This window comes from Excalfactoria chinensis, chromosome 1 (genome assembly GCF_039878825.1).
Source record: "Excalfactoria chinensis isolate bCotChi1 chromosome 1, bCotChi1.hap2, whole genome shotgun sequence".
NCBI classification, from domain to species: Eukaryota; Metazoa; Chordata; class Aves; order Galliformes; family Phasianidae; genus Excalfactoria; species Excalfactoria chinensis.
The window spans coordinates 79217124-79242236 of NC_092825.1; the positions used below are offsets into that span (position 1 = coordinate 79217124).

The following is a 25113-nucleotide window of genomic DNA, read 5'->3' on the forward strand; positions in this document are numbered from 1 at the left end:
GGGTACTTCAGCAACCTGGAAGACTTTGCCAGCAAGGCACAGCTGGCACAAAGAAAAGAAATTGAATCAGGAGCAATTCCTGAGCAAGCAGATTGAGCAGGCTGCTTGACAGCCATCACTATGATGGTACATGCACCACAGGAAGGAGTTCGGGTGCTTTGTAGTGAATTATTGGGAAGGAATTACTTGCAAAATGTACAGTGTTGTGATCACATAACTGAGAGTTCCACTTCCAAGACTCTCACAAGCAGAAGTTTTAGCTTAAAAGTTGCCTATATTCCAGGACACAGGGCAAAGCCTGCTTTAGCAGTGAATGCAAACAGTGCCACAATGACAGCTGCAGGTGCAAAGGAGGAATGCTAGAGGCGTGATAGTGCTCCAACATTTATTTTCCCCCAAAGAAACATAAAAGGATTAAAACAATTCTAAAAACCACAATGCTTTATAATGCTCTACAATACATAAACACTAACTGTACTTCCCGCTTAGACTAAGCAGCGGGAAAGTCTTTTACTCAGGCCTTTATGGCAGTAAAGTGCATAAAGCTGTTTAATTTAATTCAGGTACAGAGCAGGTGACAGGAAAAGTATAAAGCGGAGTCATTCCAGTTTAGTCCAAGACTGGGAAACTCTCCTGAGAGGGATGTTCTGCTGCTGGTTGGAAGCCACATTCAACAGATAGTGCTCACACTGAGTACAGATGTCTGCAGTCAGCCAGTTTGCCATGGTCCTTGTATGACAGCACAGAGGCTGTGCTAGGCCATGGGGCTCCAAAATAACAGGTATACTGGAGCAGGAGAGGAAAAGAAAGCAGACAAGTAAAATCAACCTAGGTATCTGCTGGAGGGTACAAAACTTTTCTCCACCCTTCCCCAAGACCTGATCCAACATTGCTAAATGATTTTAGCTAAGTGGATGGGTTCAATGGAGCAGTCAGCTCACACTTGGGAAAGTTATTAGGTACCAGAATTTCCTTCTCTGAGACTTCTCTATCAACTAATAGTATTTCAACAGAAGGGCTACCTAACAGATACCTGTGATTGATACAAGGTTATGACTTACAGCATATGCTGTACAATGTTTCTTTGACATCTGGAAGCATGGCAGTAATGCAGTCACTCTTCTGCAGCATCTGTATTGTGAGCCAGACCAAGGCACTGTCAGTGCTAACATCTGTAGTGAACACTGGCCTGATTTTCGGACGCTGAAGTACAAGTATTTGAACCAGAAACTGCTGTGGCTATTTTAGCTATATTAGAGAAGGGTATCAGAGAAAGTAGATACTGTTCACCCAGTACAACATCCACAAATATAGATTTGGAATGAGCAGAACAGAACATATGCTTCCACTTCTAGATATCCCACTTATACTCACAAGGTATTTTCCACTCACACCTGTCAAAAACTCTTTTGGCAATAATTCCCCTTTCAGGGACAAAAAAAGAATAGAAAAGGTGTCTGAATGCTGGGAGGAGGACTGAGAAAACCATCTGTTGCATTACTCTTCAGTCAGTTACACCTTAGACCTTTCACATATTTCTGTTCTAGGTTTAGACAAGGTACTCTTGGATTGTAGGGAAACACCCCCAGCTGTTGTGTGAGTAGAACACAGTGAGAATTTAGGAAATTCTCATACAAATGAATCTTTCACTAAGAATGTCCTGTATCTGAGTGCAGTACTTTCTGTCAACTGTAGATCAGTTACACCAGTCATTCAGTATAACATTCAGTTGACCAGAACGAGACTACATAATGCAGCTGGACACGCAGGTAAGCAAACCTGCTGACAAGTATCTGGTAACATCTTTCAAGGTAAAACCATAATACATCTGTCCTAGCTTACCTATAACACTTCCATCTCTCCATTTCATGCAGCAACTCTGAGTTCTTCTGCTCTTGAGTAGCTGGGTCTTCTTCTCTGGAGAGTCTCAAAAGTTTTAAGAAGTGAAGTGGGAGATGTACACACATTCTGAAGGGCATGGACATCTAGAATCACAACACAAGTCACCTGAGTTCACAGGGAAACCCTCCTTCTTAGCAGGAAAGATCGCACGGCATGTAGTTGATTTATTACCGCACTTAGAAGATAAGCATTAATGCAGTGAACTCCCTGACCCTTGCATAGAGTGCAGAGTAATCCCAACAACTTTACATAGGATCAAAGGAAGAGGAGCCAGAGCTGTTTCAGCTGACATGCCTTTCTTTCCCAGTTGTTTTTGCATCTATTACTGCCTCTTTTCTTAGAAATGAGCTAGAGGGTAGATCTGAGGTACTAGTGGGGTGAAGGAAAGCTTCCTATGACCAAGTGAAATGCAGAGAAAACAGAAAAGAAAAAACATGTTTGTTGTAAAGACTAGACTTGCCTTGGTGCAGCAGTCACAGCAGACAACGCTAAGAAAAAGAAATACCCAGCATTATGTTTGAGAAAAGCTCAGTAGACAAGAGATGTTGTAGTTAAGGATGACTTATCCAGAGCCTTTGTTTGTGACTGCAGCAAGGTCACTTGAAGGCAAAGTGAACAAGTCTAGAGTTCTCTGTTCAGTTTGCCAGCCCTCCTATGGTATTTATAGTACATGAGGTCATCTGAAGCACATCATCATTTGAAGCTTAAATGCAAGTGCCCATTAGTTTTCAGTAACAGCAGTTACTGAACTACCACTGGTTGCTTAGTTATTACTTGTGTTCAATGCAGAACTCTGCTGCTGCTTCAAATAGACTTAGATGAGCCTGAAATATATTTTCCTCTCCTATGAAGAGAAAAAACTGACAAATCAGCAGACAATACTGGGCCCAATTCCTTTCCCAGTCATAAGGTCTGGAATCCACTTTTCCAGTCCTGAATACAAAGTTCTGTTGAAAAGGCTCTCCCAGAACCTGCTCAAGCCCTTGACTGAAGTAAAATCCAACCAACAGAACAAAATGAAGACAGTAACTGCTGAGAAGTATTGAGCATTATGCTTGCACGGTAAATTTGGACATTGCTAGCTTACTACTAAGAATATTGAGATTCCACTTCAGACTTAAGTTTTCCCATGTTCTCCAGCCTAGCTTATGCAGTAAGGCAGAGCTGAAAGGCTAAGGAACCCATCCCAATCCAAGGACTGCTACTATATGAATTCTGAGGATTTTCACTGCTATTCTTTCACTCTTTTCTCCACCTTCATTTCGTCCTTTTGTACCCACTCACCTGCTGCAGAGGTAACAGCTGTAAGGCCACTTAAGAAACATCTGCTTACGGCAGCTGAAACAGATCTGTGGAATGGAAAGTTACTCGTGAATGCCAACAGGAAATATCTTTCTACCAACAGTATCCACAGCCTGCCAAAGAGCATGCACATAAGCTAACCCTCTAAAGGCTTTAGATCCACATAGAATAACAGATCCATTGAAGGATAGCAGAGAGACAGGAATTAAAAGCTAAAAAGGCAAAAGAGGTCTTATTTGTAAGTCTGTGTTTTTATGATGCAGAGGTTTCGGGCAGCTGCCAGACAACAGGAGTTTAAAAAAAGGCTCTTGAACAAACAATAGCTGCATTGTGCAAGAGCGTAACAGTAGCTAGTTAAGAGAGGGAAGAAGAGAGACATTCTTTGAGGTAGACTGCAACAGTCCCAAAGAGATTAAGTCAGGGCAACTTTGAATCCAATCCTGAAGCAATAAATGAGTCATAAGGAAGCTGATGAGTCTCTTGAACTTTATAAAAAGAACATTCATACACAGCTGGCAGTCAGAAGTGATATTATCTTGAGAAGCAGAGCTTGAGAAAGCTAAAAAAAAAAAAACAACAACTTCAACAGTGAAAACACAAAGGGAATAAGAGAGCCATTTTAGAATAAGCAGAGAGAAAGCAAATTAAAACAACACTGGTAAGTAAGGTGAGAAGGAAACTGGGATTCATGAGACAGGAGTGGAATCATCATAGCTGCACTAGCAGAACTCTTTGGCTCTGTGTATACTGCTACATAAGTGAGTATAAGAAGCTGACCCCAAAGCTTAGCAGCATGCATCTATGCTGCAAAGGGCTTGCTCTGAAGACATCTGCTATTGAAGGGCTGGTAGGAGCAGGCCCTCTAGAACAGGCTGCAAATAAGTAAGCAGAGAGGAGAGGCAACAGTCCCGTGCTGTAGCATTCTTTGCCTCCCTCATCTCTCTGGCCTTTACATTCATTCCTCAGTAGGATGGCTTAGGTCAGCACAACTCAAATGTTAAGAACCTGAATTAAAATCTCTTGCTTCTCTGTATACCAAATTTCAATCTATATCTTTGTGAATTCAGAGCTGGCCAACAGAAATGGCAATCAGCTGTACTAGCATAGAAATGACAGACAAAATATTGAGTGAAGGGTAGTCTGTTACTTAGGCAATTTATGCAGTGTAAGCTTGATTAGAAGCCATCATTACGGCTTCTAATACAGCACAAGTATTAAAAGATCCTATTCAGCCTAGGGACAAACTCAGATAAGCCACATGAACAGGAAGAACTGAAGCAGAGTACCTCAGCAGTTCAGCATTAAGATATGAAAACCAGGCAGCTTCTATCAAGGCAAGGACAGCACTCTACAAGAAGAAAACATACCTTTGCTCTTGGAAAGACATCATCACTGCCTCCTTGGGAAAAGCCTTCTCTTTTCAGCACTATCACTGCATATCTGGTTCCAATCAGTTCAGCAATGGTAGGTGATGGCCTTGTATTAGGAAAGTAACAGTCCTGTCCAAAGACAGAAGTTAAGCATTAGAAAGAGCTGAATATACTTACACTGGAAAAACTATTCTCAAAACTCAGCCCCAAGAGGCTCAGCAGCATTTGTATCCAGAACTCACTTCTGCTGATGGGCCGTATATGTCGCTATTAGAGAACACTTCAGAGAACACTGTTTTAGTTTTTGAGATTTTAGTCAAAAATTCAAGTTGTTTCCTGAAGCTGCACTACAGAAGCATGTCCTTTGGCCCCCATAGCATTTAATTCACCTCCAGAGTCAGTCTCCAGGGAACTCTACTACCCTTGTGTCATGGGACATGTAGTTGTTCTTCTCTGTGCTCCACATGATGTCATGATGTGGAATACCAATAGGAAAAATTACAAAACCGTGACACCTTGGATACAGACACAGCACAGATGGTACCTTTTCCCCTCTTCACCTATGGTACAGGTTCTCTTTCCACATCACAATGCTCTTATCTTTCCCAAATGACCCACTGGCCCCACACAGTTATTTTTTCTTTCCTTTTCAACAAGATCACTAGTTTTTATCTAGGTGGGGAGCCCAGCCCACCTGCATTCCCCACTATGCTGCTGAACAAAGAAGTCAGGGTTATGATAAGATTAGAAGTTTATCCAGGGGTGCAGGGAGGAACAATACAGATCCTCACAAGGACACTGCAAGTTTTATACTGCCTCCAAGTAAAAAAATAATATCCCAACTTAAACTGAACATACAATATGGCTTAAATAAAACCAACTTAACACGCTCAGTGCATGCACACAAGGTTCAAGGTGCATACTGGAAACATCATCAAATATATTAGAACAGCTTGACAGCTGATATGCCAGACTTACAAGTTCCTTGCTTCGAAGGCCAGTGTCTAAAGATTTGGACCTTCCTCTGTAAGGATACAGCTGCTGCTGGCCAACATTCAGGATACTGTTAGGCTGAAGGTCTCCTAGCATGGGTGTGCTCATGGGAGAAAATGTATGATTTGCAGCAAGACCTGGGTAGAAAGAAAGTTTCAGACTGCAGAAAAAAAGATGGATTGGCAGCTTTTAAATGTTCTCCCCCAAAAGCTGAACAGTCAAGAGCATGACACTGCCTTCTGAAGGCAGCTAGGCTTGCACCTCTCCTTCTCAACCCCCATTAATTCAGATCACAAAAAGCAGAGATTACTGTAATTATGCCTGTCAGTAGGAAGCGATGAGTCTTCATTAACACCATTTAGCTTAATAAAATCAAATGTTCCACTTGAACGTTCAAAAGGCTCATTATGCTTTTACTGTGAATTCAATTATGCCTTTTGGGATACGCTATCATTGTTTTAAAGCTGCGGGAGATGTACAAGCATCAGTCAACTGCAGAGGAATTGTTTTTTAAGGACACCTCCCCAGGCTCATGATTTAGAAGCTCCTACACTGTCAAGTACCTTTGAGTGACCAGAGAGATACAGTGCAGCGAGCCCTAACTTAAGTTAATGGCAACCCAGCAGGCCACTGACACTGACTGTACTTTGTCACCACCTGGTTTACACATATAGCAAAAACAGCACTGACCTGTGCTGCTGTAGGACACTACTGATGACCTGGGTGAGGCAAGCTGGTTGCTGGAAGGCAGCTTTGGAGTCATCTCCTGCAGACCAGAGGACAAGATACTCTTAAGCTTGCTCAAACTACAACTAAACAAAACCCAGGACTCAGAATCAACCAGAAACAGCACAAAGGTTAGTCAGAAGTAGAAGGAAGAAAGAAAATGTAGAATATTTAGAAACTTGGTGTTCCAAGAGACAATTGCAAGTAAATTTTCCCCAGACAGGAAGCTCCAGTCAAGCTGGTTAAGTTTCAGATTCATCTGTTATCCCCCTCAATCAAGTTAGATGCTGATTTTAGTCCCAAATTTTCAGTGGGTCAGGAACCAACTTCACTAGATCCCTCCTTTACAGCTTTCAGAGTGCTTTGCCATTTTTCTTAGTTCTGGATCACATGTAGCAACAATGGAAAAGAGTTAAGGAGTCCCAATAACCTATTTCAAAACCAACGCTGTATGTAGAGAGCATAGTTTCTAGCTTCTCTAGAAAAGCAGAACAAAGTTGCAGCCTCTACAGAGAAAGTCTTTCTAGTTCACAATAATACACCAATAGTTCTCAAGCACTGAACATTCCTACAAGTAGCACATTCTTGCGCAAATATAGCTAAGATTTTCTGCTTTTATTAATTCATATCCGTTTTCCTCAGCTAAACAAATGCATTTCAGACGAATGTTTACAGAAAACAGATTCCTGTTTGTTTGCCAGAGCATCTGTGTTGGACATAATGTGTTAGGGCTTCAGTTCTGTTCCATAGAATTTCTGACTGTGCTCAGACCGAATCCCAGAACCACACAGTCAAGATCAGTCTCTTTTTAACTTGGGTATTAAAGAACCCAAAGCTACATAGGCTACAATCGTGTCATAAAAAGAAGTATTTAAACATCACATGAGCTTCCGTAGAGTCAAGGACTCCAGTGAACATAACAGTATCATGCTTGTTTACTTTTAAGGGACAAGACTGCTCACACTAGGACCTTATTGTCTAAGTTGCATATCTGTACAGGTACAATGCTTGAATAGACTGTTTATACTTATTCAACCCTTTCATTTAAAGCTTTACCTGAACTCCTGATCTTGGATGCTGCACCGTTGCGTTGACAATCTGAAATGCTGCACTGGCATCTTGGGATGTTAAACTATTGTTTGGAGATATCAAGGCAGTGTTTGGAATCACAGACATTCCTGGGGCGGGGGTGAAGGAAGTGAAAGAAAAACAATACACGCCCACACAATAAGATATTATGTTGTGGCAAGAAAGTAACACATCTTATACCCACATAACAGGGTTTGATATTTGCTCTGTTATTTTGTATTTTAGTTTTAGGAGATTACTGAAATCCCGTTCTCTATGTCAGTTGACAAATTCAATGTTCTACTTTAAAAAAAATAATGATTTGAAACATCTTTAAGACTTAATAAGTCAAAAAGACTTTCTGGGAATATCCTTTACAAACTAAGCTTGCATTCCCTCCTTCTTTACGTTATATTCCTTACATTATATACCATCCATTATTTTTAGTCAATAGCAACTTCAGTTGTATGCCTCATAAGGCCACTTTGGAACAAATACCTTTAGGCCTGCTCCCACTTCCCCTTGCTGATGATGGCTGAAGCTTCTGTGGTTGCTTAATTTCTGCCATGAGCTGTTTGTGTACAGTAGGCTCTGATGGTACACGCTCTTCCAGCTTCCACTCCAGCACCTGCAGCTAGAGCACAGCACTGCAAAGAGCCAGTAGCTAAAGCGGGGAGACAGTGCTAACAGAACTAGACCTTCAGCAAATGCACTGCGTTACAAGTGCCTCTCACTCAAGAGGGCACTGAGCCCACTACACCTGTGGTTTCCATACCTTATTTCTTGTTTTTTTTTGAGGCAGTGAGTGAAGCTTTAGATAATGCATTTGTTAAAGAACACTCAGCACCTTTCAGATTTGAAACAAGGGTTGATCAAGTAGTATAAAAGTACTTTCAGGACCACAAAGTAGCATTGGAAACTGGCTGATCGTTTTTCTCTGAAGACTTGCCACCTCCCATTCTCCTAATCCCATGTGTTGGCAGAGGGTTCTGTCTGACATTTAATTACAATATAGCCCTCTCCTAAATCTAAACCAGCCGTTAAAACATTAAATCCATATTCCCATAAGCCATCCTGTCAACTCTGAAGTTAGCTTGTTTTGCTGCCATTAGATACAGCACCAAGTCACCTACAGGTTTTAGATGAGGCTTGGGAGCAGCTACAGCATTGCTGGGGGTTCTGCATTTTTGCTCGATGATCACCTGAAAAAGCAAAAATAGGGCTTGAGCAATAAGTTTCTTTCTCTACACCTTCCCATTCAGTGGTACACTGAATAACTCAAAAAACTGAGAATAAGGAAAAAAGTAGGAAAATGTAGAACAATTAAGTTTGCTTAGAGGTTTTTGGCAGAGACAGCTTTGCCTATGGCAAGAGATGATCAGAAGCCCTGTGCAGCCCTTTGCATAGGAAGCAGATTCTGGTCCTACCAGCTCAAAATGCTCTAAGAAGCCACTGAAACAAATGTCATAGTCATATTTTAGTGTCAGGACTTGATCACAATACTTTCATTGGTGATAATTCAGCTCCAAGGAGGAGAGTTACTGAATAGGTTAACAAGACCATAACAAGAACTGCAGCAGCAGGCAGCTGCATGCATAAGCTAGAGTCCCAGAGACCGGTTTACAGCCCGACATAAACTAGGAACAATAGCAAGACAGAATTGCAGTGCAGGTGTTCTTGTGAGGCAGGCTGTTTCTCTCATCAAGGCTGGTGCTTTCTGTGGAGAGGACAGGGACAAAAACAGTCAAGCTGCACATGTACGTCTTTATCTTCCTTGTCCACTTACTCTTACACTTTGAGGCTACGCCATTCGCTTTCCCCGTGTATACAATTGTAGAATATATGAGAGTGCAGGTAAAACACCACTAGCTGTGCTTCAACCAATTTGCAAATCAGACCACTGTTTGCTGCAGGAGCTTTAAAGTAGTTTTGCACATGGGGAAATCCTTGTTTAAGAGGCTTCTCAAACAAAGGCCAAAACAGTAAGGACTCCTTGCTTTCTCCCAGCATTTTTGACAAACGCTCTTCAAATTGAAGCATGTGCTTCTTGTCAACCACAGGGAACAAAAAAGAAATCAAGAGCCAGTTCATCCTGCCATCTTCAGTTATGTTTCTGTACTACACAGTGCTGCTTTACAGCATATAACAGCATCAATGAAATGCATAGTTGTGATGTATTTTCTCCTTTCCATTACTATTCATGTATTTCTCAGCAAATTAGTCTCCAGATAAGCGTTAGAGCCTTATCTGAAGGCTGGCACCACAATCAAGAAAAGGGAAAGTTAGGCTTTTATGAGGGTTTAGCTGAAGATTTGAATCCCCTGCACTCTAGGAGCATCAGCAAGGAGGGGAAAAAAAAGCTGTTGATGTCTAGCACGCTAAGCAAACTTTTCAGTTTTTAAAATATTGGTCTTTATTATAAGTGGAGTTGTGTCTCATCTTCTGCCAACATGCCTGTTTGCAAAACACACCAATGCCACAAAGCCTTATGCTGGTGTTTTAGATCTGCTCATCGTTCCCAGCTCAAGCTGCAGCAAGTAAACAGCATCACAAACCTTCAGAGGCACTCAGTCATTTTTATATCTACGCATCTTCACCAACATCAACATTGCTGGAAGCCTTTACCACTTGAGTCAGCACCACAGCTGCCCCTGGAAACAGTTGAGTTTTTTTTTTTAATCCTGCCTAAGTTCCTGCAGTAGACCATATACACTCCTACAGGCCTCTCTGCCTTAGGCTGAGCAGAGCACTAACTCCACAGTGATTTTACACTTTCACACATCTCACAGCAGCTAAGGCAAGAAATCTAGTAAGAGATGCCAAGCATTGCACAACTCAAGCAGCCTGTGAAGACAAGTGTCTGAGAACAAAAGCATGAGCAGGCAAGAGTTTGTTTAATGGAGTTGTTTTGTGCAAGGCAGCTGAATTGCTCCAGAGAAGGAACTGACTGACCCCTGGAGGGGAAACGAGTTTGCCATCCAGCTTCACAAAAGTTTGGCTGCCCCAAATTAGAAAGGTACTGGAAATGAAGTGTCTGGTTGGATAAACATAGCGATCAAATATTGAGCTGCAGCCGAGAGGGAGCTGTAAATACTTTTGGACTGGATGTACCTTTGAGAAAGACCTGAAGAGTGCCTTTCAGTTGAAAGGAATGCTGTTCAGCAAATTGGTGGTTTCAAAATTGTCCCCTGGCTGTAGTCACTCACCTTCCGAAGTTTGTACCTCTTGTGCCGAATATCATCTAGAAGTAATTCATAAGGGGAATAGGTGCAATCTTTCAGAGGGACAGGACGCTGTGGTCGCTCAGTGGCCTTCCGCAGCTTCACACCATTCCGCAGTTCACAGATGACACTGGGCCACAGGGATGCCTAGGAGAATCCAGTGAGAAACAAGTCAACAACTGCCTAGAACTCATGGAAGAGCGCTCTCTCCCTCCCTGTTAATGGGGCAAACTGATTTTTGTCATCAACTTTATGTAATTCATCAAAACACAGTTTTTGTTACTGGGTATTTAAGACCCATTTTCTTGAATTACTTCCTGCAAGCATTCCACATACTAGAAGGGTTTTCGTTTTGGTTTCCCCCTCCTCTTTCACATCTTCATATTATTGCATTCTAGGAAATACTGAGAATGAAATCCCAAGTCTTACGATTAAAATCCTCTGAGCTTCTGGAAATCAGGGGTCGAAGAGCTCACAAACTAGAGGAAAACAAAGGGAAAGTGATGTCTAACAGCAACTTATGTTAGTTGTTTCAGCCTGGAGACATAAGCTGATAACTCATATCTTCTCATCCTGTTCCTGTACCTGTTTCCACAGGATGCTCAGGCATGTAGGACAAGGAAAGTAAAAGGCAGGAAAAAAAAATAACACTCATAATCCACTCAATAGCCTGTTTAGGCAACATTGTAATGGAAGTGCAAAGTCAACAGCTTATTTATTTCCCAAAGGCAAATGGAGTATGAAAGTGATTGTATTATAAACAGCAAAGAAGGAAGCAACATGTTTTAGAAAACTGCCTCAGAACAGAACTTGTGATTAAAATTCCTATCCATCTTCCATTTACAGGATGAAGTGTGTTCTCTCAAATTATGCCTTCAGATATCTTGGTATAATAGCAGAAAAATGTTATGTAAACTCTGAATGATAGGCTGCCTTCAGGAGAAAGGCATTTAATTGGATTGTGTTGCTGAATTTTGGAACAGCGGTATCTCAACTCCAGAAAACAAGAGCAGTCAAATGGTAGCCATATAGTAGCCATATCTCCTTGACTATCCTAATTTATTGTGCAGGAGAACACACACGCACACAAAATCTCTTAAAGTTCTACTGAAGAAAGAGCTAGGCAAATAGATTGGGATTTGTCTCCTATTCAACACTAAACGCTTTCCATTCTGTTCAACATCTTAAGTGGTAGGATAGCTGTTCCCAAGAGATCTCGGTGCTTAGATTTCAAGGGGAAGGTTGTCTTGTGACGCGTATGAATTAGCACTGCTCAGACAAAACAACCCTGCATAATATCAGGTTGCAGTATGTGTTTCAGAAAGCCCATTTCATAGCATTCAGGATGGAAAAGTGTGGTCCACAGACAGCATTAACTGCTTGGCACCACTTAAGGCATCAGCTCCAGTCTGTGGAATGCCAGTGAAGTTGGCACCCTGGTTATTTTAAACTCCAGAGTTTGTCAGAGCGATGCAGTGAACTGGTGCTTGGAAACTAGAGGCAGAGTACTTGCAACAGACATCCTGCTTTTGGAATTCATGTCTCCTGAAGGAGCAGAGGCCAAATATACTGGCCTCCAGGCCACATGTCAAAGCCCATGTATTTATTCATGTATTCCCTGCAGAAAAGCGCTAGAGCAGTTGATGAGTTTGTGGTTTAAGATAGCTTGCCAGCTTATTTTAATAGATCACAAATTTGAGAGTATGCCCAAACACACATTTCACAAACATTTTCATACGAATAGTTTGAGCACGCTTCAAAGCAAGTGCTATTTAGACAAAGAGAGCAAGTCCACAAGTCTCTCGGGCCTTGCCGTTTGTCTCCACAGACTCCAGACTACAGAGCATTTGTTTATGCTGGGCAGAGCTCCAGCCAGAAGAGCTATTTGTTTCTGATTGAGCCCTGACTGTGTAGGGCCTTGGAACAGAGTAGAATAAGTTGATTTCTCTGCCCCAAACGCATATTCCAAGATCTACAGAAGGACAGAACGGATGGCCAAGTAACACAGAAAACAAAAGGTAATGAACTACATCTCCAGCCTCTCCCTTCTTCATGCCTTTGTTGAGCTGCCGGAGCTCCACAACTATAAAGGATGGAGTTACTTTCAGTCCCCTCCAGCCCTGAACGAGCACAGACTCTACACGATAAAGTGATCTAGTCCACCTTACTCTGACCAACAGCAGGAAGTCTTCTGGGAGCTGTCAATCCAGCTACAGAAAGGAACAGATTCCTTTTGACAGGTATCAATTCCTGCCAAGAGACGGAGTGTGGGGCTCGTTTTCAGGAAGAAACAGCATGAAGTAACTACTTGTGGACACTTATTCCAAAAAGTGCCTCCAATTTCAGTTTTAGAAGTGGTTTAAGTTGAACCACAAAGAGGCTCTTTGTGCAGAAAAAGTATCCACATAAGGTAAACACATGAAATAACTTCAAGTTCACTTCCCAGCTTGTTTTGCAGACAAGTCTTTGACTACTTAAATTCTTGAACAACCTAACAAGTGTAATTGATGTTCAAGGTCTATCTTTGTTTGTTTAAACAAAGGAGTCAACTGGGAAGCCTCAGAGAGCAAGGGTAGACAAACAAGCCCAACCTCCTCTAATGAAGGAATTAAATCCCTTACCCACTGTTTTTCCTTCTTCTGCATGTGGGTTTCCAGCAAATCTTCCTCATCCATTTTTTTTAGACTCTAAGAAGTGAGCACAAGAGGTAATCACACTGCACTGTCCAGTGCTTTCCCATTTATCCAGTATAAATTATTAACGTTGACTTGAAAAGCTTAGAAGCCCCAAACACCCAAACATTCACAATTTACAATAAATTCCTACAGTGGTGCAGAAAAAACGCTCCATATCACAAAAACAGACCATCAGCTAGGTACTCCGTTTCTAGTGCAATGGGAAGATTATTACTAGATCAATTTATGGAGGTAGAAGGCATAGTAGATAAGGGGTGATGCCAAACATACCTCTTTGGAGGTCTGGATGATGGAAACAAGCTTCTGAAGTTCCATAAATTCAGTAAAAAGACTCTTACAGGTCATTTTGTAATGACTGGTAGCCTCAGAAGGCATGGAGAGGTGATGCTCACAGGCCTGAAAGAAGCAGAACTGTTTATAAGAGATCTCCTAGAAACAAAAACACATGAAGGCTGAAGAAGCAAAGCTCTTTTTCTCCTCAATCTGTGGTTAAATCATTTTCCTCTTTGCCCCTTTGTATCTTTTTGTTTGTTTTGTTGTAGATGCAGAGGAGCAAAGAAGAAAGATGCCAGATGTTATATTTACAATAACTTCAGTAGTTGTGTGATTTATATATATCCTGATCTCTACAGGCTGTACTTTGAAATAAGTACGTGGAAGGGAAAGCTTCCAAACCACAACAAAACACAGCAGGTGGAGTCACTTGTCCTGTCGTTTTCCCCCTTGGCCTCCCACCCTGATTAGACCAGGGCACAGGCAGCTTTTTGTTTTCTTAATTTATGGCTGAGAGAAGGCTATTAGGTTGAGCTGTGACATTCAAATCCCCTTGCAGAAACCAAATATTACGGACAAGTGACTTGTTTCAATATGCATAGTCTTCTAGGTATTAAACACTACTGTTGGAGACTACATGCTGAAGGACCCTATAAGCACAGCTGTGAGAGCTACCTTCAGACTTCCTTCTTAGTTCTTTTCCATAGACACTTGAGTGCACCTTAGATATTTTTTGCCTTCCAAGCTCTGACAGAAAAGCCACGTCCCTACGCCATCCAACAAACTACCCAGCTTCTCCCCAAAAACAGTCCGTCATCCTGTCATTAACAGCATGATTAACCATCAGCTCCTCTAAAGCAGCTGTGTTTACTAAGCAATAAGAAGAAAACCTTGATAACATCCTGCAGGGTGACTGTTGGCTTCATTCCCTCATCATCCAGTTTCAACATGAGGCGGAGTAGTTTATCCAGTGGATCACTCAATTCTCGCTCCACTTGGCTGTCAATTCCCCAGTCCAGGGCTTCATAGATCACCATTCCCAAGTACTCCAGCAGCTGCAGACAGAAGCCAAGGAAGCAGTGCAACTCCACAGCCCTCATTTTCCTATTGCTGCTGCCCCACTGGGCTGAGCACATCTCTCAGGATGAGAAGGGCTCAAAAAGTAAACGACTGCTCTTCAGGTAGCCTGGGACACTCCCCAGTGAGCTATGTTAAGATTTTAAACTGCCTTATCTAGCACCTCTAAATGATGTAACCAGGACAAAACGCCTACATATTATTCCACAGTAGCAGCATTGGCACACCCTGTTTGCTTCCCAGTCCCATAGTCTTACTGGAGCTCACTTTTATTTCATTTTTTTCAGATTGCAGGGGACAGTCACACCCACATTACCCGATAAACTGCCTTGTCAGTTTAAGGCAGCAAGATGCCTGCATCTCCCATGCTGGCTTTCTACACAGCACAATTACATCTACGCATATACAAAAGCAAAGACACGGGCTTACCTTCTCCTCTGACTGCTGAATACTGCCAGCATCTGAAAGGGAAACAAGAGGAGGTAGGGCAGGACGATAACTACACAGGTATTAATCAACAGTTTTTAGATAAGCAGGCTTGCTTTTCAAGAATCCTGTCCAGCAATGCAAAATACCCTTTGTTTACTGTGACCATTAGCCCCAATTTAAGAACCACTGGTTAGTTTCTTTTCTTTGGTAGTATGCATGTAACCACAAGGAAGGCAATGGATCTTTGTTTTCATTCATTACTAACCACTCTTGCCCCTGCAGTCAGCCTAGCAATGAACTCCACAGCAGTACAAATGAATAAGACAAAGCTTGTTGCTGTTTGCTAGCTACACAGAACAATAAATAATAATGATGGAGAACTAACGGTCACAGATTTGCCTTGAGAGTTAATACAACGGTGGAATAACAGATTAGAAGATGAACAGTGCAGGGCACAAAATGAAACCTCAAGCTATTTGTTTCAAATAACAGAAGCTGCAGTAAATTTTAATCCCAGCTATTCCCTAGAAGTAAATGACACACTAAAGCATTATCAGAAAAACTGGCAAGTGTAGCTGCATCACCTTTTATATAAAGACCTTTAGAACAAAGGATTGACAGAAGAACAGCCCATACAGTGAGAACAACCTGAACACACCAAGAAGAAGGGGAAAAGTAAAAGTCTTTTTGCACTTTGTCCCTAAATTTAAACCAATCACAGAAATAACCCCTGGCATCCACAACTACTTTTGCTCTTACCAGACTTATGATACACCCGGAAGGAAACAGTGCCATCAGCATGAATAAAGATGCTCCCCGGACCTTTTATGAATACAGAATGGAGTGATGGGTACAGTCCTTGGGCTAATTCCTTCATCCTGCAGCAACACCAAAAGCAAATAGCCCAGGCTTGTTCTTCGCTTATAGGGTGCTCAAAGCACCTCAGAATCTCAGCTAGAGAGACCTTCGCAGCCCTCTGCTCACAGCATGGAGACTCCGTGTTCATTTTCACAACTCTCTGCTACACTAGGAAGCTTAACAGCCTCGTTCCCAGAACAAGAGAATGCTCAGGTGGCAGCCTTTTATCAGTTATGACCCAAGGTTTGTTCCCTCATGCTGCTCCACACAGGTGTGAATGCTAATGCCAATTATGGCCTAGCTTTTTAAAGGGACACCACTTTAATCTGCATTGGCACAAACCTCTTTGAAGGAAAAACAAGAAGCATGTAACAAATTGGATTCTAAAATAACGAGGTGGGGCAAAAGTTCTGCTCAGTTTAATGTAGTTGTCTCTAGAAAATACATTAATGGCAATACTAGTAGGTGCAGGTGAGAGAACATCCGTCTTTGGCCAAAGTATGAGGAAATAGGGATAGGACAAAGGGGAATGGTTTTAAACTGAGACAGGGGAGGTTTAGGTTAGATATGAGGAGGAAGTTTTTCACATAGAGGGTGGTGACGCACTGGAACAGGTTACCCAAGGAGGCTGTGGATGCCCCATCCCTGGAGGCATTCAAGGCCAGGCTGGATGTGGCTCTGGGCAGCCTGGTCTGGTGGTTGGTAACCCTGCACATAGCAGGGGGTTGGAATTACATGATCATTGTGGTCCTTTTCAACCCAGGCCATTCTATGTTTCTATGATATGACTTGAGGTGCAGCCTTACCTCGTTGCATACAGAGAGGCAATCACCTCCCTGCTGCTGCCTGCTGCACTACTCCTCACACAAGCCAGGAGTGCAGCTGGCCTTGGCCACCTGAGCACACTGCCGGCTTATGTTCAGCTGGCTGTCAGCTAACACCTCCAAACCCTCTCCTGCAGCAGTGTTCCAACCACTCTGCCCCCAAGCCCTTAGCTTGGTGCATCGCAGCCCGAACAGCAAGGCTCGATGCGCTCTGGGAACGCCGTGTGTGACTGAGTCCAGGCCGCACCCCCGCCGGCACGTCCCGCCCCGCGCAGCGAAAGATGGCGGCGCCCGAAGCTGTGTGGAACCGCGTGGACGTACCGTGGCCCACTAGCAGCAGCGCGGTGGCAGTGGACGCCAAGCACCCCGCAGGTCCCCGGCTCGGCTGCCGGGCCCCACGGCCGGGATGGGGTGGGGAGGGGCCGGGCGGGAGCACCGGAGCCGGGGAGTCCGCGGGGAGGGTCGGGGAGGGGGAAGCCGATCCCGGGCGTGCGGAGTCTGGGGCGATGGGCGCGCGTGGTCGCTGAGTGCCGCCCGTTCGCAGTGAGCTGCCTGCCGGCCCTGCGGCGATGTTGTGTCGGCACCCTGAAGCGGCTGTCCTGGCCGAGCCTGACCGCCGAGGGACGCGTCCTGCGGGCACTGCTCTACGTCTTTCACAGCAGGCTGCTGCGGCACCGGCCGTACCTGGCCATGCAGCAGGTGAGCGGCGGGCAGCTGGGGTGGATTGTGCACAGCGTGCGTCGGTCCCCGAAAGGCCTTGGGACATCGTGCGAAGCTTGATTTCAGCCCGTGTGTCTGGTAGCCTTGTCTCTGTTTGATTCAGTTGGGACAGGGGAGGTTTGCGTGTAGAAGAACAACTGCAGGCTGCTCTGTCAGATGCTGCCTCTCCTCAGGCAGAAGCTGAACTCTTTAGCAGCTCTGTAGTAAAGGGGTTGTCATAGTCTTCAAACAACTGTGCTGAAATAAAACAGCAGTCCTTCTTACCTTCTTGATTCATTTGTTCGTTATCGTTGGAGAAGGACTGGTTAAATCCCAAACACATTCCATACAGCCGTTGTTTAGATTTCAGAGACCTCTGTACTTTATCCTCATCATGTTGCATTACCACAGTCAGAATATCGTGAGATGGAAGGGACCCATAAGGATCACTGAGTCCAACTCCTGGCTCCATACAGGACCACCCAAAAATCAGACCTTATATCTCAGAGCATTGTCGAAATGCTTCTTGAAATCCATTTATGTGCTGCAGGAGAAACCATGCGGTGCCAATGAAAAGTGACCTGCTCCTGCTCTTAATTTCCTATTCACAGTAAGGTGATAAAGAGGTCTCTTCATCACAGTGCAGATATGACAACATGACCAGAGCACTGTGTCATGCAAACCTGCAGTTTGCTATTAAACTGATAAGGGGAAGGTGTCACTTAGACAAGGGCATTAATGTCTCTCAGAACACCAGCCGAAGGACTTCTTTTTCTTCTTCTTCTTTTTTTTCCCTTCTTTTTTCCCCTAGGTGGAACAGTGCTTGAAGCGCCTATGGAAAATGAACTTGGTGGGCTGCATTGAAACCCTGGCAGAACTGATTCCTAGGTCAGTGCCATGACCCTGTATGCAATACTACCCATTGATCAGCCTACGGAACTGAAGGAGGAGATGCTAGACCACAGACATCTCCTTGCCCTTGTCTTGCCACAGGAAAAATAAAGCCCAGGACCAAGCAGAGTGCTTAGTTCCCAGCCAGCCTACGCTGGAAACGGTGGCCGTGAAGGTGCTGGGAGGCTGTAAGCTCATACTGCGTCTGCTAGACTGTTGCTGTAAAGCATTTCTGTATCCTTTTTTTGCTATGTAAATATTCTTACTGTTCACCAGCAGCACTTCATGAGGCCAAGGGAAGGTCTGCTGTAGGCTCTATGTTGTTGGTGGACTCCACTGTGCAATTCATTTGTGCACCCTGAAGATTCTTTGCTAGTCAGACATTTTATTTTCAAGTTATTATATAGGAACCTCAGGCTGTTGGCTGGCTGCTGTTCCAGCCTTAAGCAACCCAAAGTTTGGATACGTACCTCCCAAATTGTTCAAGATATCGCCTTGTGAATTGCCCGCAGTTGGTGTGCTCAGCAAGTTTCATTACATACTGTTTATTCTTTAACCTTAACTGGTGTGATCTGCAGCTTGTCTGTTAAACATCTCTGTTCAGAAGAATTCATACTTATGAACACTGTGGCTTCAGGCTTGTTGAGCCGGCTATGGTTTGTATATTTGACAATTGTTTGCTGTCTGACATGCCTGTCAGGGAGAAAGCTTGTGATTAGAGCATTCTTGCTGAGTGAGCTTTATTCAGCTAGCAGGAGAGGGGAAAAAGATCTTAGAGATCCCTCCGTCCTTTTGGACCCTATTCTAGCACCTGAAGAGTTGTGCGAGTGGAGAATGTAAAGAGAGGGGCCTCTGCTGAGGGGAGAACAAAGGGAAAGGTTTATGCTTATTTTTTCCCCTTGAGTTCAAGGCAATTGTTCAGTGAGTATAAGCACACGTTCTTGCTAGGAGAGACTCTACACCTTTGTCTTCTCCCTTCAGGATTCAGTACAGGTGTTTACTGCAGAACCTCATCTCCCTGTATGGCGTACTGTCAACATCGCTTCATCTGGTGTCCGAGACCCAGCAGATGCCCTACATCAAGGGATTTACCTTCCCTTCTGATATCAGTAGCTTTCTTGGAGTTAACCTTTCTGCTGAGGTGAAGAAACAAAAAGCTAAAATGCTTACAGCAAGAAGACCTACCGGCTGGCTGAAGAAGCTCTTCCCAGCCACGTCAAAGGCAGTGTCAAAGGTTGGGAAAAAGAGAGGTTTTGTGACCTATGCGAGTGCTGTGAAAAACCACAGCATTCCTGCGGATGACATTGGAGAGCCCGTTCTGGTGACCAGAGGCAGCAGAGGTAAAGCCTTTTGCCACAGCAATACTGGTTTCTGAGACCTGAGACTGGCTACAGCTTTGTCCAACTTTGTCCAACAGAGCAAATGTTTCTGCTTCCCACACAGTGTGGTTCTGGTACAAACTCCCCTCTCTTGTCCTTGGCAGAGGATGAGAATGCTGCATGCACCTTTGATTTTATAAAGCTGTAGATAATGTCAGTACTGGGGAAGAAGGGGAATTGTTTTTAAACAACACAGCATAGAGAGAAGTGGGTAACAAATGCGGTGTATAGGTACTGTATTTTCTTGCTTCTGTACAGATGGGGCTCAAGTATGGTGAGGGATGCAATGTCCACACCAGAGTGTGTAACATTATAACATAGGGTGCATGTAGCTCAGAACTAGCAGTCCTCTCTCAGAACTAGCAGTCCTCTCTTGCAGTCAGGCCTATGGTTGGCAGTGACAGTCAGGCATCTGGATACATGCATGAAGCTTTTATACATGCAAGCTCACCCTTACAGCCATCTGTAAATCTGCATCTACTCCATCCCTTGCTAGTTGCCACACAAGATGATGAAATGCTGAGTACAGGCCTGCTGAGACACTGGGAGAGCTAAGAGCTCAGCAGAGCAAAGCATTACAGTGCCTTTGTGTGAGGACTTAAAACTCTTTGCTTAATGGGAACTCTTCTCTTTCTGTAGAGAACCATCTATGGTTTGATGTGAAGAGTTTGCTTAGACCATCCAGACCTTCAACACAAGGGGTTTGTATACCACCATTTTACACGAGATTGCTTTTCTGTTGTTTTGTTGTTCGCTGTGAAGAGCCCAGCACTTGAAATGTGATACCTATATGATGGAAAATGTCCTCTTTCGTTGCCTTACGTTACCTGTTCAACAGGTCATTTTATTACAGAAGTATTTGTTGGTATGTCAAGCGAAGTGACCAGAGAGGAAGTCAGAGGAAGTCAGTAGACAGGAAAATAAATGCTCATTGTGTGTCTCTCCTTAAGAAATGCAAAACACGGTGCTTTGCTCCTCCCTGGCAGAGCAGCAGGCACCTCACCTTTTTAGAAAGCCAACTATTTTTGCTCTTCTTTGTTTCAGGGTAGATGCCTGACATCAAAACCTTCTAAAGAAACATCAGTGTCACTTTCCTCTTCTGTGGCAAAATTGCAGCACGCCGGGCCTCTCATACAGATGTTTCAAACAGCTGCATCTTTTGGTGAGCTGTCGGAGGCGCTCCGAAAAGCCATTTTGTGGTGCAAAGGCTACAAACTCAAAACAGAAGCTTATTTTCTGCGCAACAAGTTGTTGAAGAGCAATCGGCTGCACCACGTGGAGGCACAAGGATGCAGGTATTCTGCTGAGCACAGGGGCTCTGGATCTGACAGTTTAACTTCGCATGTTTTGCTACAATGTAGAGAAATGCTGTGGTCTGACCTATGTATTTATTTTTGAGCTTGAGCACGATCACATCTTCAGGTCACTAGAATTGCTGATACGAATATCTGTATAGCTTTGCTTGTGTGAGAATTTAAAGGGCTAATAAATGCATGAATATGTAATAAAAAGGGGGGATGAAAATGCAGCTTAGATTGCATGCCTGCATAATGGTGATAGATGATGTAAAGATGCTGTTGCATATCCTGAGTATGACAAAATGGCAGAGAATGCCCATATCTAGATCTCTGAAAACACCACAAGTAATAGTAACAGCTGTAAAGTTCTCTCTTGTTCATCTTCCTTCCCTTAAGCTTGCAGAAGAAACTGCGCTGTGTCAAAACAACGCTCTGTAAATACCTCCTGTATGGCTCCCAGAACATGCGCTGGCCAAGGCAGTACCGTAGGGCATGGCTCTTCCGAAGGAGGGCTAAATTCTCCAAGTGCTCAAAGAGAACTCTGAAGACTGTTCAGCAAAAACATTCTGAGCTTTTTGAGGACCACATGAGCTGCATTTCACCCATCGTGAGGCCTTCAAGTCAGAAAGGACGTCCCATCATTCACACAGCTGCTGTCAAACAAAGTACAGCAGGGACTCCTAAGCAGCTGCTGTTAAATGAAAGCCCCAAGTCTGTGCACGAAGATTCTGACAACGTGGATATTGACTCTATTTTTGCAGCAATGGGTGTCTGATTCTGGACTAGGAAGAAGAGACGAGTCTTGTTTTTCTAACTAGAACTTGGAATGCCTCTTAACTGTCTTGGTACCTCATACACTGAGTTCTGTTAACAAAGGAGTAATTATCTTATTTTTGTAAAAGTTTTTGTACTTTTTTATGGAACAGTGTTCAAAACAGATGAGTAATCTTTATCCTTTTATCCAGCCTCGTCCAGGGACAGCAGCTTTGAGTTACTTCCTACTCAGTGCCTTTTCTCTCCTGCTGGGACCACCTGTTATTTGTGCTGTGCATTTGACAGCACTTAATTACCACCCAAGCAGCAGGCTGCAGCTGGTCACTTGCTGCTGCTCAGGCCTAAAGATCTGCCCCTTCTCCACAAAGTATTATACTCCTCTCTTGCTGCTTGTACAGACAACAGCCTTGACTTGCAGTGTTATCACCATTCTACACTTGTTATCCTTGTTCTGAAAAGGAGTTAACCAACTCCTGCTGCTTTGGAAACAGGGCAAAGCACAGTTGGAGTCCGCAAGAGTAAACATACCTGTGAACAAGTCCCCCAGTGTCCTGAAGTCTTTCCAAGTGTGCAGTTTTTGCCTGCTTGGCAATGCGTAGCTATTCCAGCACATACTTATTCCTTGCTCTAACATTATTTCACATGCTTAGTGCTTTCCATTGGGCTCTTATTTGTAATTACCTGGTGATCCTGATCTTGTGAAAAACTTCTTTGAATGAAGTCAAATCAGTTTTAGAGTGGAGCATCTGCCCAACAGGGGCAAGGCAAGGGTCTGAGTGCAACTCAATCTGGAACAGGTTAATTTCAGTTCTCTAAGCATACAGTAGAAAACAGGAGAGCTGTGTCTACTAGGACAGAAACAGCACTTCAGAGCTCATGAGATGCTACAATAGCCCACAATTTTTTATGTGCCCTGTGTTAATTGATCAGTATAAGTGTAGTTACGAAGAGTGGGCACAGACTCGAGCTGCTTTATTCAAGGTTTATGTACAGAGCGGAATTTTTAATAGTTTGGGCTTGAAAACTTTGTCCAGTTAACCAAGATCTGTTTTCCAGGTTTCCTGTCAACAGAATACCTCGAGATAACCAAAGTAGAGAAGAACCTGCTATGGGCCTTCTAGATTCCTAGTTCAGCAGTCCTACTGCAAACAGACTTCTCACCTTTAAAGAATCCTTAGAGCTCATTTCTCAAATTCCCATAATGGCATAAAAACACGTTAGGAGTGCCATGTGTAATCAGTTAACATCTAGCTGTTTGAATGCCTACCACAAGAGGCTGAGAGCCAGAGCAGATAGCCCAGCAGCAATGATCTCCAGCTCAAATAACCCCTCAAAGCAACACACATGACATTTCTTCCTCTTAAGCAAGAGGAGCCCACAGCACGTGAAGCCAGTACACAGAATCAAGATCCATAGTTTGCTTCATCAAAGGCCTTTCTGGCACGTTTCAGTTCTTCATTCATAGTCAGAAGGTCTTTAACTCTGGCAAACTTCCGGGGATCCTTGCGGATTAGGAAGACAATGTCCTCAACCTGTACACGGCCCTGCCGTCCAATTGACATGGCTTTGTGCGTCTGCAAGAGAGAAACAACAGTGTTCCTCTGCCCCTTTTAGGTTTTTTTTCAGGTCTCAATCCCACTGTATTTCCTGTCATTTTAAACAGTCTAGAAGGCAGCAAGTGCAGGATCTGGTCATTGCCATCCAAGTGCAGTACCTCATATGCATTGGGTACCACTCCACACACAGGAATGTCTTTGGAACTGAAGACAGACTGGGGAGGGGACACCTCATCTGCAAAGTGCTTGAGGAGCAACAGCATCAAGCAGAATCTGCATGCAGTATGCAATACCTGCATCAGAGGACAGTTTGTTCTGTTGAGGATAGGCAAGGCTAACTTCTCATGAGAAGGGATCCACAAACAATACCACTTTTCTTATCCTTTTTTTTTTTAAACACAAGTGCTCAAGTTGTATCCAAATGTCTGGATCAGCAGTGGCTTTAGGGCCCAGATGGCTGCATTTATTTTATGGCGTGGCATTTCCATCTGTGTAAAGGCACTGAGAGGACACAAGAAGCAGGTAACATTTCAAAGCTGAGTGATTTGTCAGCAGAACACACAGTGATGCCACAGAGTGCCTCAAAGGCAGCTATGGATTTTTTCCCCTAACTGCTACTTAAAGGCTCCAAGTGTTGCCCTAAATCCATGTGGAGTAAAATGTGTTAATTCTATCTTAATATCAGAAGAGCAACATCTGAGTTTAGATGTCTTCCTAGCAGCACCTGAGTTTTTGCCTGGGATAACAACTGAAGCAGAGGGAGCCAAAGCATGCTCCCTTAGACCAGGTTGCACAGGTAGGAGTCCAGCTGGGTCTTGAACAGCTCCAGAGAAGGAGACTCCACAATCACTCTGGACAGCCTGTTCCAGTGCTCCATCAGCCTCTCCATGTAGAAGTTCTTACACACATTTGTGTGAAAGCTCCTATGCTCCAGTTTGTGGCCATATCCCCTCGTTGTATTGCCACGTGCTGCTGAAAATAGTCTGACCTTGTCCCTTTGCCTCCCACACCTTAGATATTGATAGACATTGATCAGATCCCCTCTCAGTCTTCTTTTCTCAAGGCTAACAGACCTGCCTTTGGTACACCGCCTACAGCTGACTTACCATTTCAGTGATAAATTCTATCACCAGGTCCTCAAGAATATCCACAGATTCCGTGTAAGGGTTCTGGTCATCCCCGAATCCGTACATCATGCATCTTACTGCGGGAAGACACACAGCGTGAGGCCTCCATCTGCTCAGCGCATCAGTAACGCTCCCACAATGAGCTCCCCCCCCCGCAGCGGGACTGTACCCGTTCCTGGCAGGCAGGAGCACAGGGAACACGTAGGCAGAAGCCAACAAGATCCCAGTAGCGCTGGCCGGCCCCGCACAGGTCACCGGGTATCTGGCACGGCGGGTAAAGCACTCACGTTCTTTAGAGAAGAGCCTCTTCCTCTTGCCCTGCCCGCCGTCCAGGCCGCCGCCGGCTTCCTCGGAGTCCTCCTCGAACTGAAGGAACAAAGCGGAGGAAGGAGGCCGTTAGACGAGGAGCCCCCCCTCCCGCCCCGAGGCTGAACCCATCCCCGCCGCTCACCGGCGCGTCCTCCTCCTCGTCAGCCATGGCCGCCACAGCTCGCTACCGCTTCCGGCCGGGGAGGAAGGAAGATCCTTCCGGTTTCCGGTCACGCCTTCCATGGGGGCTGCCATCTTGTAAATTGAAAGGAAGTGAATAGATTGCTTTCAGGTGCCTGACATGAAACAGCCTTCCCTAAGGCAGTCTGTGAGATACCACT

General features: G+C 44.1%; 3 protein-coding genes across 5 annotated transcripts; 1 reads left to right on the forward strand and 2 right to left on the reverse strand.

The window, feature by feature from the left end:
- Nucleotides 1-382: 382 nt before the first annotated feature.
- LOC140259646 (protein spire homolog 1-like) lies at nt 383-16103 on the reverse strand. 3 transcript variants are annotated; one of them, XM_072351176.1, is made up of 17 exons: nt 16022-16098; nt 15817-15935; nt 15058-15089; nt 14442-14606; nt 13549-13674; nt 13204-13269; nt 10568-10729; nt 8495-8563; nt 7860-7995; nt 7350-7471; nt 6258-6333; nt 5553-5704; nt 4572-4703; nt 3187-3251; nt 2363-2390; nt 1843-1985; nt 383-786 (listed from the first exon to the last, which is right to left on the reverse strand). In XM_072351176.1, exons 2-17 carry the CDS (start codon nt 15932-15934, stop codon nt 600-602), a joined length of 1779 nt encoding a protein of 592 aa, XP_072207277.1. In that variant the 5' UTR covers nt 15935; nt 16022-16098; the 3' UTR covers nt 383-599. The 3 variants fall into 3 exon arrangements, with proteins under 3 accessions (XP_072207277.1, XP_072207267.1, XP_072207260.1); XM_072351166.1 differs by having other exon boundaries at nt 7860-7989; nt 15817-16103; XM_072351159.1 differs by having other exon boundaries at nt 15817-16103.
- Nucleotides 16104-16901: 798 nt separating this feature from the next.
- Nucleotides 16902-22321, forward strand: NEPRO (nucleolus and neural progenitor protein). The gene is made up of 9 exons (XM_072356726.1): nt 16902-17111; nt 17284-17438; nt 18250-18326; nt 18432-18563; nt 18908-18985; nt 19311-19669; nt 20348-20409; nt 20753-21003; nt 21403-22321. The coding sequence occupies exons 1-9, from the start codon at nt 17021-17023 to the stop codon at nt 21779-21781; spliced, it is 1584 nt and encodes a 527-aa protein (XP_072212827.1). The 5' UTR covers nt 16902-17020; the 3' UTR covers nt 21782-22321.
- Nucleotides 22322-23011: 690 nt separating this feature from the next.
- Nucleotides 23012-25080, reverse strand: TAF13 (TATA-box binding protein associated factor 13). The gene is made up of 4 exons (XM_072356737.1): nt 24915-25080; nt 24751-24829; nt 24443-24540; nt 23012-23354 (listed from the first exon to the last, which is right to left on the reverse strand). Exons 1-4 carry the CDS (start codon nt 24939-24941, stop codon nt 23184-23186), a joined length of 375 nt encoding a protein of 124 aa, XP_072212838.1. The 5' UTR covers nt 24942-25080; the 3' UTR covers nt 23012-23183.
- Nucleotides 25081-25113: the final 33 nt, after the last annotated feature.